Source organism: Pongo pygmaeus, chromosome 4, assembly GCF_028885625.2.
Source record: "Pongo pygmaeus isolate AG05252 chromosome 4, NHGRI_mPonPyg2-v2.0_pri, whole genome shotgun sequence".
Classification (NCBI taxonomy): Eukaryota; Metazoa; Chordata; class Mammalia; order Primates; family Hominidae; genus Pongo; species Pongo pygmaeus.
Genome location: NC_072377.2, coordinates 142,245,062 through 142,259,169, shown reverse-complemented (window position 1 = coordinate 142,259,169; position 14,108 = coordinate 142,245,062). Strand labels below are relative to the sequence as shown.

Below are 14,108 nucleotides of genomic sequence, written 5' to 3'. Positions count from 1 at the left end.
TTAGTTTATTCACAGAGTTGTGCAACTACAATCTTAGAATATTTTCATCACCCTGAATAGAAACCCTGTATTCTTTAGCAGTCATCCCCTCCATAGTTTACCCCATCCTTACCACCACTCCCCATCAGCCCTAGGCAACCACTAGTCTACTTTATGTCTCTATAGATTTGCCTGTTTTAAAATCATACAATATGTAGCCTTTTGTGTCTGGCTTCTTTCATTTAGCATAATGCGTTTAAAGTTCATTCATGTTGTAGCATGTCTCAGTACACCATTCCTTTTTATTGCAGAATAATATTTCATTGTATAGATATACCACATTTGACTTTTGGCTATTATAAATAATGCTGCTATGAACATTCATGTACAAGTTTTTATGTGGATGTATGTTTTTATTTCTCTTAGGTATATGTCTAGGAGTGGGATTATTGGGTCATATGGCAACTTTAATCTTTGGAGGCACTGCCACACTGTTTTCAGAGCAGCTGCACCATTTTACATTTCCATCAACAGCAAAGCTTCTAATTTCTCCACATCTTCTCTAACACTTGTTATTGTTTGTGCTTTTGATTATAGCCATTCTAGTGAGTGTAAGGTGGTAACTTGTTGTGGTTTTGATTTTCATTTCTCTGATTGTTAATGATGTTGAGCAAATTTTCATGAGCTCTTTGGCTATTTCTATATCTTATTTGGAGAAATATTTATTCAAATCTCTTGTTCATTTTTAATTAGGTTATATTTCTGTTTATTATTGAGTTGTAACAGTTTGAGTTCTTCACATATTCTAGATACAAGCTCATTATCAGGTAGATGATTTGCAAAAAATTGTTTCTCATTCTATGGATTGTCTTTTCATTATCCTGATGGCATCCTTTGAAGCATAAATGTTTTAAATTTTGATACCTAACTTATCATTGTTTCTTTTATTGTTTGTGCTTTTGGTGTCATATCTAAGAAACCATTGCCTTATTTGGAGTCATGAAGATTTACCCCTATGTTTTCTTCTGAGAGTTTTTATAGTTTTAGCTCTTACTTTTAGATTTTTGAGCCATTTTAAGTAAATTTTTGTATATGGCGTGAGGTAGGGATCCAACTTCATTATTTTGCATATGGATATCTAGTTGTCCCAGCACCATTTGTTGAAAAGACTGTTTTTTCCCAGTTGAATGATCTTGCTACCTTGTCAAAAATCAATTGAACATAAATATGAGGGTTTATTTCTGGACTCTCAATTTTATTTTATTGATCTATATAACTATCCTTATACTAGTACCACACTGTCATATTTTTTGAGATAGGGTTTCATTATGTTGTCCAGGCTGGTCTTGAACTCCTGGGCTCAAGCAGTCCTCCTGCTGCAGCCTCCTGAGCATCTAGGATTATAGGCATGTACTGCTGCACCCAGCTACACACTTTTTTTTTTTTTTTTTGGCTGGTTATTCCTCCCCTCAACCTCTTAACCATCTCCCATGTCTGAATTCCAGAACCATGTAACCACTTGCCTGCTTGGTAACCTTACTTATGTGTCCAGTGGGCAGTTCAAACTTAACATGTTCAAAACTTAACCTCTAATCTTAAATGAAATATTGTATGGAAAAAAGAAGATATGGAGGAAAAGTGAAGCAGACAATTGAAAAAAAAATGTTTTTTCAAATAAAATTTTTTTCAAAATATGAAAAGTTAACATTTGCTAAATATTTACTACTAGCACTATGCATTATCTGATTTACAGCACATGTCAATTCTGTGATCCTCTGGGAACATTGTATACTTGTCTACACCAGAGAGTGTTGGGGCAGAGGTTTGAGAGGCTTGAACTCAGGTGAGTTTGATTTGAGAGCCTGAGCTCCTTCCTAACAGCTACATTGTACTTTTCCACAAATGGCAAAGTGTCTAGTCCTACTTTTCTCCCCTCAAGATGGAGTAGTGTGATAGCTCAGAAAAAAGGATCCCATAGGATCCCAGGTAAATTGAATAGGAGTGCTTGTGAGCCATGCAGTGCTTTAGAGCTACTACTTCCCTCTTCCATGTAGCATGGAAACATAAAGATGTCTCCAGTGTGCAGACAGGCTTCCCCACCCCCAGGGAAAGCCCGTCTTAACTATTTGGCAAGTTTCTTTTGGCCAGTTTCCCAGGTTAGTGTTTCTCTGGCCTTAAGATACACTTTCCACCCATCAGAACTGCTGTCATTTATTTGCTTAACTGGATTCTCCATCTTTATTCTTCATTCCCTTGTGTTTCTTTTCCATTTGTTCAAAAATTGTCAGGCTCCCTGGGTTTGTGCAAGATAACACACCCTGACATTTGTTTGTTCAGCTCCTAGCACTGAACATTTGTTCAGCATTTCTGACTCTTCTCTGCCAACAATTTTCTTATTAGTTACCAAAAAATATAACCAGTTACTCTTTTTTTTTTTTAGACAGAATCTTGCTCTGTCACCCAGGCTGGAGTGTAGTGGCATGATCTTGGCCCACTGCAACCTCCACCTCCTGGGTTTCAAGCGATTCTCATGCCTCAGCCTCTCTAGTAGCTGGGATTACAGGCATCTGCCACCACACCAGGCTAACTTTTTTTTTTGTATTTTTAGTAGAGAAGGGGTCTCACCATGTTGGCAAGGCTGGTCTCAAACTCCTGGCCTCAAGTGATCTGCCCACCTCGGCCTCCCAAAGTGTGGTTATTCTTAAACAGCAGTGATAACTCAATTTTCTTCCTAAATATAAGTAAAAATGTCCAAGATGAGTCTATTCATGTTGGAAATACATTTTTAGAATAAAATTTAATGAGACTAAAGGCGGTTTTCAGATGGCACCTGTAATCCCATTTGGCCCCCATGATATATGTCCCAAAGACAGCTAAAACAGGTGAGAAAAATGGGGTGAGCTTATTTGCCCATGGTCTCATAGCCAGTTAGGGGAAGAGCCAGTTCTGTTCCTGGTTGTGCTGGTTTATCCTGATACAGTTGGTGATTAAGGTCTGCTGTCCACTGCGGGGTAAGGTCTCAATCCCCCAGTTTTGCCTCTTGCTGCCCAAAGGTCTCACCCTTCCAGGAAGCCTCCTTAATGATACCTTATTCCACTTACTGTCCACTTCTCCCTGTTGAGGCTAACCTGTCTTCTGTCTTTTCTCATTATGAATGTCAGCCAATCATAAGGCATTGTGGTACTGTGGAAAAGCCACTGTGTCTGGAGTAAGGAGAACTGGATTCAAGGCTTAGGCTTCTGTGGCTTCGGGCATCTTTTCACCTCTCTGAGTTTCATAGACCAGATGATCTCTAGCAGCATTTGCAGCTCCAGCCTTCTCAGGCCTTATGATTCTATTTCTCAGATATGTGAACCTAAACAAATATCTTAGTAGTTGACAGTGACTTAATGTGCTACACCAGAGATAGCAAATATGTAGCTTTTCTTCCATCTGTCAACCATGGCAGACTCATTAATTGACCTCAACATTCTCACACAGAATCTAGTCATGACCTCAGCCTTCTCAAACCAGGGTAGTGTGCCAAGTAACCACTACCATTAGCTCACAGTTGAAGTGTGTTTGTCCTCCTTGTCTTTCCTCCTCTCTCTAATGCTTTAATCTCAAGGAGGGATGAATGGTGATCAGGATACCACTGAAGAGCATGGGTTCTGGGCTTCAGCTGCCTTCACTTAAATCCTGTTTCCACTGTTCCTTTTCTGTGTGACCTTGGGAAAATTACTTCTCTGGACCTCAGTTTCTTCATTTTTAATGAGGCATAACAATTAGCCCCATCTCACGGGGTTGTAGAGAGGATGAAGTAATATGTGTAAAAAAGTGTAAAAAAGTGCTTAGAACAGTGCCTGGCACATATAACTCAATAAATATTAACTATTATATTGATAACAGGCATGATAAGAGCTTAGAAGAATGATGAAGGAAAAATTCTTGGGTTGATGGGAGCTCATGGCACCCTATCAATCTCTAAAGTAGTCAGATCTCCATTCTGTCTATGAATGTGGATTGATCACATTTCATTCATTAATTTATTTATTCAGTAAAAATTTAGGGTCTACTTTGTGCTAGGTATGCAGCCAGGTGTCTAAGATATAACATTAAATAAGACAAGTCCCTTTCTGAGTTCAGTGGGGGTGACAAACAGAAAGGTAATTACAGTATTTTTAATAATTGCAGTGATTGGAGTTTGCACAGGGTCTTTAGGGAACACTGTGTTTGCAGGCAGAGTCTTCTTGCTGAAAGTGTTAAATCTGGGTCGAAAGAGAAATACCTAAGGCTGGCTTGCCTCTTACTGGTGTTGCATATACAGTGGGTCCCTTGGGGGAATTGTTAGTACTTGGTCTTGCTGGTGACACACTTCAGTGGTGTGCTCATGTTCCTCAGCATTCATTCAGTCACTCGAATGACAGCCCCAAGCTTTTGCCACTGTTCCCTGAGCTGCTAAACCCCTAATTCTCAATCTGAACTGATGGAATTGGGGAACAGAGAGGTGAAGACAAATGAAGCAGCCCAGAATTTATAGCCACAGAGTAGTTGGATCTCTCCATGGACCTTAGGAAAGCATGAATGTCAGGTTTATCAGGGACTTGGAAAAGTCAGTGAATCCACCCCCCTCCCTAACTCAAGATAGAGCAAGTCCCTGTGACAGCTTTGTATAGTGATAGTGTGAAATCTGGGTGGGAGAAAAAAATACCCTTGTAAGATGAGGGTAGGTGTCCTTGCTGCGACCCATCCTGTCCTCTCACTGGTGTCTTACAGTAAACAGCTGTTGTGTGACGTGATGATTGTGGCAGAAGATGTCGAGATAGAAGCCCACCGTGTGGTCCTGGCAGCCTGCAGCCCCTACTTCTGTGCGATGTTCACAGGTATGGTGAGTGGCCACCATTAACCCATGGTTATGGGGCGGCAGCCCCACTGGGAGAATGTTGGGGGTGGTGACATGAGGGGAGGGAGGAAAGAGAAAGCCATTAGCCCACTATGAGGGGCTTCTCTACGCCAGATAGTGTGCTTTGTGCCATGGAGGACTTGATGGAACCAAGTCCAGGCCAGTTGGGCATGTAGCCCTTGTCCACCATGAGGAAAAAAGGTAGACTCACATAGTCCATTAGTTCTCAAAACTCACCCTGCACCATAATCATGTGGGGGAGCTTGTTAACAATGTAGACTCCTGGGCTTATGGCCAGGTCTTCTGATCTCTCACTCTGCAGATGGAGGACACTGAGGCTGAGACAAGGGAAGAGACCTGCCCAAGGTCACAGTGAATGAGTGGGACTTGGCTTCCTGGCACCTGGCCCAGTGCTTTACTAGCTGGCCTACCTATTGTCCTTCCCTAGACCTTCATTCCAGACAGGGGCCCTGGGCCTCCTCTAGTCTTTACAGGAGTGGAGGAGATTTGGAAAAATGATGATGGGTTTTGAGGGAGATGAGAAATAGGTATAATCAATATCTGGCATTCAGTTTCAGCACCTTTGCCAACTTTCCAGGGTCCCTGTTTACTGGGCATGCCCAATAGCCTTGTCCAAATATTTCCCATCTGTTAGTTCTGAGATTGAATTACCTGAAACCCACAGGCTGAGCTTCATGTCTGTAGTTTCTCTCAGCACCTCCCCTGAACCAGGTACTTTCAGTGCTCTATCAATCACTGCCAACAGAAGGAGGCCATCTGGGCTTGGTGAGACCTCCAGACTGGGTCAGGTGTCCCTTCTACATGCTTTCCAAGTGCCTGTGCCTGCTCTGAGTATGGCGACTGTCACCCTGCATTCTTGTCTGTTTCCTGGGATCTATAATGCCCATGCCCTGTATCTCATGTAACTGACTGCTTTTCGTCCTGCAAATGTCTCCTCAGGCAGGCCCCCTCTCACCACTCTGGCCATAGTTCCACACCAGGTCTCTCTCTATCCTATAACTTGACTTCATCTTTTCATAACATTTATCACCATCTGAAAATCATCTTGGTTTGTTGTTATGTGTTTTTTACCTGTCTCTCCTCACTAGAATATAAGCCCCATGAGGACAGGGACCTTGATGGGCTTGTTTGTTACCATATACTGAGCACCTGGTACATGGCAGGATACAAATATTTTTTAAATGAGTGAGTGAAGTATCTCCTGCACCTGACTGTGAGCTTTGGACACTTGGGGAACATGTCTTGTTATTGTGGAATCCTCCATGCCCACCACAGGAGGCAGTGAATAAGTGAATGTCTGAAGAATGAACACAAGCTTGCTAAGGATGGGTGAGTGCAGGTACATTTTTACTGAATGGGCTGTAACCCTTTTCCTAATACGGTACACAGCTGGGCAAGACTGGTTTTGTTGGGAGAGACTTGGCACTTGTGCACTGAGAGTTTGTCACATGTGTGTCCCCCTTGGCTTGTCATGTGAAGGAGCTGGTCTCAACTTGGAGTGGTGCCTCTGCTAAGTGGACCAGGCTACTCTTACCTTACTTTCAGCCTTGGGCCAGGGATTTCACATTGTAGCCCAGAAAACTAGCTAAGTTCAGTATCTGGAAATTTTGAGCTGCATTCCCTTTTGAGTTGTCCTAAACCCTAGTTGCAAGGCCTTTATTTCCTTTTTTCCCCCTTTCCTTCATCAATCTCTATTTTAAAATAGTTCATCCTGTCTGCAATAGTTATTTAGCTGTAACTTCAATAAATAGCTCTGGCAGTTATTCTTTGTGTGTAGAGTTTGGAAAGTTCAGTATTGAGAGAGGAATCTGTTTGGAATTGCAATGAATTGTCATGCTGGCTCCACTTTTTGTTAATGAACTTGCCTCTGAAGTAGCGGAAGTGTCGTAGCAAAACCAAAGTGATTTTACAAATTGGAAGAAAAAGTGCTTCTGGGGCATTCTTAGATTCTAGGAATGGAAGGGATGGGAGAATCAAGAGAAGAAAGCAGTGTAATGCAACGCCCAGCCCAAGCCTTCCATTAAACCTGGTTATCATCCATCCTTCCACCCATCCATTCACCCATCCATCCAAATACTGTTCACATGTGTTTATTACAGGTAAAAACCAGAAACTGTGGGCAAGCAAAAAGTAAAAAATTACATGTACTACAACATCTAGGTAAGAGTATGGTTTATATCTTTTTAGATTTTATATTTATAAATGTATACATATACAAAATATATATTTTAACATAAATAAGTTCATTTAATGTATACAGTTGAATAGTCTTTTTTTTTTTTTTTTTTGAGACAGAGTCTCGCTCTTTTGCTCAGGCTGGAGTATAGTGGTGCAGTCTCAACTCACTGCCACCTCCGCCTCCTGGGTTCAAGTGATTCTTGTGCCTCAACCTCCTGAGTAGCTGGGACTACGGGTGTGTGCCACCATGCCTGGCTAATTTTTGTAGTTTTAGTAGAGAGTGGGTTTTGCCATGTTGGCAAGGCAATCTTGAACTCTTGGCCTCAAGTGATCCACCTGCTTCAGCTCCCAAAGTGCTGGGATTACAGGCGTGAGCCACTGCTCCCAGCTGAAATAGCCTTTTTTGATGTATGTATTTTTTTTTTAATTGCTATTCATCTTCCTGGAATGTTCTCTGCTCCATCTTTTGGCCTGTCTGACTCCCGTTCATCCTTCATTAGTGCTTAAGCATCACTTCCTCAGGAAGGCCTTTTATGACCTCTTTGGCTTAGGTTAAATTCCTTTGCTGCTTACTCCCATGGTACTTTATACTTCTCTTTGGTGTTACTACTCACCTTATTACTTCCTCAATATTTGATTTCCCTGGCCAATCATACGCTTTATAAGGGTAAGAACTATACCTTTAAAATTCACCACCATGTCCCTGCTGCCTAGCATGGTCTTCCATATAGCAGGTGCTCAATAAAAATTTGTTTAATTGAGCTTAGCAATATATAATGAATATCTTTCCATGTCAATGAAATTGCAGTTACAACCTAATTTTAATGCCTTCATAAGATTCCATTATATATACTCTAATTGAAAATTCAAGATATACCTAATGCTAAATGATGAGTTAATGGGTGCAGCATACCAACATGGCACATGTATACGTATGTAACAAACCTGCACATTGTGCACATGTACCCTAAAACTTAAAGTATAATAATAATAAAAAAAAAGAAAATTCATTTCCTTCTTTGTTGGAAATTATAGTTTTATGTAATATTTTGTTATTATAAATAATGTTATAATGGGCATCCTTGCATCTTAATCTTTATTTACATTCCTGATTATTTTACTAGAATAGATTCCTAGAATAAGAAGTACTTGATTAAAAGGTATGCACACTTTGAAGACTTTTGAGACATGTGCCGCATTGATCTAAAGAACAGTTGTACCAGCTTATGCTCCTATCAGTAAGATATCTAAGATTTATATATTTTTAAGGCCCGTTGGCTTTGCCTAAACCTTGGTAAACAGGTATAAAAATCTCCAGTAACATTGCAAAATTTTGTTCTAATTATCAGGTTCAGCTTCAAAACGTGTAAAATGCATTGTGTGCTGAGAGTAAGAGGCTGACTCTCGTTAGGTCCATTTCTATCAGTATGTTTAAAGCCAAAAGGAAAGTAAAATACACATGGCCTTCTTCTGACTTGAGTTGTATGATTATGATCTTTTACTCAAGCTTAAATATTTTTATTTTTTTGTCCTCTGAGTTCATGTTGCCCAAATGTCCTGACATGGTTCCAAATACCAATCCCACACTTCTTGACCACTGTCCTGTGGACAATAACTTGGAATAAATGTGAAACTGAAGTCTGAGTGCCCATCAGAGAGTGTCCCAATCCAACCAGTCTATAAGAAGATCTGGGATGAGCAGTCAACCTATTTGCCCTTTACTGCTTTCAACATAACTTGAGTTGGGAGGCCAGTAGTGCTGTGTTCTGCACATCTTTTTCCTATAAAGATGAAATATCTAGGACTCGTTCCCCATCCTCCCCATCCAGCACCTCCATCCCAAGGGAAGCAATTTTCCCAAAATCTCCTCATCAGTGTTTCTCTCTTTATCATGCCCTTTACCATGGCTTCTGTATACTGTAGTATTTGTACTCCATGTGGGTCCCTGCCTACAAGTCATCCGATACAGCCCCCATTTTATGGTGTTAAAGGAACTGAGGTCTACAGAATATATGGGCTCAGGGTCTTATGCCCATAATCATGGCTAAAAGACACTTGGGCTTCCATCCCAAATGAAGCCCTGGGAGTGATCTGTCCCACTCATCTGGTCATATTGTTCTGTATATAGTGGCTGATTTAGATTGGTTTTTGTTTTTTAAAGAGGAGTTACTATCCAGTTTTTATTAGATTTAGGCTGATGTTTGGTATGTTTGAATATATGGTAAGTAGAAATAGGGAGGAGAGTTCAGGAATGTGCTGGAGGTGAGAGACAAGGGGCTTAGACTTGGAGTAGGCACGAATTATCCACAAGGCAGAACCACGAGGGCCTGGCTGTCTTATTTACTTCCCAGGCATGAAGTTCCTTCCATAGAACTCTTGTTTCACCCTTGCTGCAAGCCAGACTCTACCAGGCCCTGGCCTGTGGCTGTATCTGTGTTCCGGGTGTTTGTATGGTGTACTGATGCCTTTGAAGAGCTCTGCATAACATGCAGCTCAGCAAAACTGAATACAAGGCAATGGACAATGAGAGAAGGAGAACTAGGGAATAGAATTATTTTCTTAGACAAAGTGGGCCTTCAGGGAGGTTGCAGAGTAATAGTGGTAGTAGATAGGGTCTGGTTTCTGAGAGTTTTGTCCCTGAGGAGTCAGGGATTAGGTAGAATAGTTCAGAGAAAAAGGGATGGAGGTATCAGAGGCTGCCTGGGATGAAGGAGCAATGGCTTCACCTTCCATGTGGCTATCTTCTAGAGTTAGTCACTTTTGGGCTAAGTGACAGTGACATAGGCCTTCTTCTTCCTGTCCCTATCATATCACAATAAAGTCAGGCATCTTTTTCTGGCTCAAGAGACCCAGATTTGAAGGTGAGGGAGCCAGTAGTCCTGTCTAATAATGTTACCCTTGATGCAGAAATGGCAAGTTTTTTGAGCAGGAATTTGGCTTGTGGTTCAACAGAGGACTGTGTGGTGCTCAGGAATAGAGACTGCTATTCACTCCCATTAAGGTGCAATTAGTTTGACCAAGATGGTCTGAGGTAGACTTGTTTGGGTTTAGAGTAGCTCAGCCTTAAAATTGAGACCACCATTGGAGATAAACTATTGGTAAGGAATATTTTATGAATGTTCATAAAGAGGTTTGGAGTTGGTGATGTGGGGGCCTCTTTACTAAGGATTAAACACAAGTGTGGTAATGCCACCTTGCACTGGGAGATGGTGTGGTATCTTGGAAAGGGCTTTGGAGTAATAATGACCTGTATTCCAATCTTAACTGCATAGATGTGTGGAGAATTCACTTTCCTCTCTGATCCTCAGCTTTCTTATTGAAGAGACTGGAATAATAACAATAACTAGGGAACAAATATAGGTAACGGGTATAAGGCACTGCGTAGATAGTTAATAAAGTCTACTTTTATTATTGTAGAGCACGTCATAGTTTTTAAAATTCTTGTGGATGTCGGGGGTGGAGGTGATTAGGGTTGATTTTTTTTTTTGTAGTCACTATGTAATGACACAGAGGCATTTTTTTCCTGACTTTGTGCTTCCTGTGCTTCTAGTTGAGCAGAAAGATATTTCCAGGTGGAGGAGGGATGAGATTCCAGGGAGGGTGGGTGATGAGGCGGTGTCTATCACTGTGGTTCTGCTGGATCCTGCTGTCCCGCCTTTCACAATCTCATTGTCTCCTTTGATTCTCACACAGCCTTGGGATAAAGGCAGAACAGAGAATGTCCTTATTTCACAGGTGATATAGGGTAACTTGTGCTTCAACAGAGGACTGTGTGGCATCTAGGAATACAGACTGCTGTTCACTCCCAATGTGACATAAGGACCTGTGAACTAAGGACATTCCGTGATCTGCAGTCAAATGGCCCAGACCACTCACCTGCAACAGGGTTGGTCAGGATTCAAGGAGATGGCAGGGTATTTCTTTTTCTCCTGTGAGGTTAATGTCTTTTGCCTTAGTGCTCAGCTCTAGCCAAATGAGTTGGCAGCCCAGATTTTAGGACTTAGATGAGGGTTGGGGGGAAGAAAGTTCCATAACCATCTTAGTGCCCATGAAGAATCATTGTGCAAAGGATAAGGATTTTCCTGTGTTCTCTCCACCCAGAACATGAGACTAAATTACAGTACTAATTCAAGTTAGGAGCAAGAAGGTATTCTGTGACATAAGGACTCTTGAACACCCCCTTTTCTTGTCTTTAAGGACATATAACTATGTAGGGGTGGTCGGTGGTTTAGCTGTGGTGTTCGTCAGAGAGACCTGCCAACCAATCTATTCCATTTTCATTCTCAAGGCTTTATTTACTTAATGATAAGGTTGTTTTTATACCAATGACCTGGAAGATGAGCTAGTGATTTTTCTAGACATCTTGAGTCTTCTGTGATAATGAAAGATTTTCCTTTCCCTCCTCCAGTCCATCCTTCTCCCTCTTGCTCTTCTTTGGCAGTCTTCCACCTAAAAAGGTCTCAGCTGTGCACATAGTGTGCTTGTTAGGATCTAGAATGAAGACTTGGATGCTTTTACCTAATAGGCTTCTGGGATTGCTTGCTTTTCTGGGCCCTCCGTGGTTCTCAGAGGCTGCTAAGTGCAAGGCCCTAACGGTCTAAGTATTTAAAGAAGTTCAAGACACAGTCAGGCCAACATCATTTTTTACCTGATATTCTGCAGCAGTCTTCTAATTGGTCAATCTGCCACCTGTTTTGTTTTCCCATTCCCTACCCATTATCCACACTGTGGCTACAGTGATTTTCCCAATATAAAAATCTGATGTATCCCTTACCTGCTTAAAATCTATCAGGGGCTCCCTGTTGCCCTTAGGATGAGGTCTAAACTCCTTAGCATGGCCTGTAAGTCCCTCAAATGGTCCAGCTCCTGCTTTCATCTACAGCCTTGTCTCATCATTCTTCCCTAATGTGCTCCAGCCAGACTGAACTTGTTATGGTTCCCAGATAGATCACACCCTTTGTTACCTTCAGACCTTTGTATATACTATTCTGTGTGTCTGGGATACTCTTCCCTCATTCTCACTTCTCTTCTGAATAACTATGACTGCTCCAGATCAGTGGCTCTTAACCATTATGTATCAATCTGATGAAAACAATGGACTCTATCTCTGGAAGAGCAAACCTGTGCTCTTGTGTGCTCATCATTTTGCATGCAGCTTTAGGGTGCAGGAATCCCTGGCTTAAGAACCTTTAAAGCTACGTCTCCTTTTCTAACATTTGACATCTTTTGCAGTTGTTAGTTTTCTTGTCTCTCTCTCCACCAGACTGAGCTCCATGAGGGCAGGGCTGTGACTTGTTAACCACTGTATTCTCTGGGCCTAGCACAGTGCTTGACACATGAGGACACATCTGATATATGTTTGGTGAATTGAATAAATGAGAGAATCATGTTCTCTTTGGAGAAACAGGACATGCATGTTAGCAGATGTAAGTGGAAGATGGAAAGGGCTAACGAGATGTGCAGCTGACAGACATTCTCTGAAAGTTCAGAGTCTGAGGTGGCTTTCTGGGCCTCTTGGGAAGAGCTAGCAGAAGAGAGCACTTGGGTTGACCACAAACATGGAAGGACTTACAGGGCTCATCTTCTGTTATCTGGAAATATTTTGTCAAACTATTAGAGATGAGTGAAGGAGCAAGAATGACCAAGTCCTTGATGGTTTTCCCCCTCCAGAATTACTGAAGCCCATGGAATTATGAGATGTCAAGAGAATCTCCCTTCTTTTTTTTTTAATTTTCTACTCCAGTAAATACTTTTTCAGTGCTTGTTTTATGCCAAGCACTTTGTTATGTGTTGAGGATAAGCCGCTTGGTTCTTTGCTAGGTATTAAGTACTAACTTGTCCTCAGAATTTGGACCAACGCCTTGAGTTTGGGAATAGTTTTATTAAGGTTATTAGTTAGGGTGAGATTTTATTGAGGGATGTATTAGAAATGACACAGGGTCTAGAGTTAGGCCAAAGTTCAAATCTCAGTCCTGCCTCTTAGTATCTATGTGTAAATCCCTCTTGAAATGCCAATTTTGGCCGGGCACGGTGGCTCATGCCTGTAATCCCGGCACTTTGGGAGGCCAAGGCGAGTGGATCATCTGAGGTTGGGAGTTCGAGACCAGCCTGACCAACATGGAGAAACCCCGTCTCTACTTAAAAAAAAACAAAAACAAAAAACAAATTAGCCAGGCGTGGTGGCGCATGCCTGTAATCCCAGCTACTCGAGAGTCTGAGGTAGGAGAATCACTTGAACCTGGGAGGCAGAGGTTGCGGTGAGCTGAGATCGTGCCATTGCACTCCAGCCTGGGCAACAAGAGCAAAACTCCGTCTCGAAAAAAAAAGAAATGCCAGTTTTATAATTTGTAAAATGGAAGTAATACTGTCTACCTCCTGGACTTGTTTCAAGGGTTAAATGAAATAATGTGGGTCAGTTACACATTAGTGTACCTTAGCAGAAGGTCAGGTATACAGTAGTGACTATTACTATGACTACTTTTAGGGCCCATTTAAACTAAAGTCTTAGTTTGGTGTAGTCATTTTTGCTGGTTCATAAGAGATAATAAGATTGGATTCTACAAGCTTTCTCAGAAAATAAGTGGTGTCTTTGAGCCCTTAGTTTTTCTTTCACATCATTTTTTTCTTGCTTGTTGAAGTTTTAAGCACTTAATATAGAAAATTAGAAATTTGAGGGTCATGTAAAGGAGTAAGGAAAAGTCTCCTAAAGACCTACTGTCTAGAGAACTGTGTCTTAACCTTTTCTGAATCATAGACGCCTGTAAGAATCTGATAAAAATGACCTGTCATCCCCCTAGAAAAAGTGAACTTTTGCACATATATAAAAATATTTTCTTACAATTCCAGGAGTTTCCATTTATTTACCCCAAAGTTACAAAACCCTAACCTGACTTTCAACCACAAATTTGACAGGCAGAAAACAGTCAGCCCAGGCTCTGATTTACACTGCTGTGAGGGCTTCTGAATCTCTTGGTTCTTACAGTCCGGCTGCTCTATTTTTTAAGTCTTACTTTTTGAGGGCTAACTCCTTAAACAAAGAATTGGCTAT

The 14,108-nt window shown here is 41.4% G+C and overlaps 1 protein-coding gene across 3 annotated transcripts in view; it reads left to right on the top strand.

The window, feature by feature from the left end:
* The window catches only part of KLHL3 (kelch like family member 3), a 116,824-nt gene that overhangs the window by 21,183 nt on the left and 81,533 nt on the right, over window positions 1–14,108 (top strand). For all 3 annotated transcript variants that reach the window (XM_054488781.2, XM_063665507.1, XM_054488783.1), the window contains exon 3: window positions 4,735–4,841. In XM_054488781.2, coding sequence (XP_054344756.1) covers window positions 4,735–4,841 — 107 coding nt within the window. The remainder of the gene's footprint in view (window positions 1–4,734; window positions 4,842–14,108) is intronic.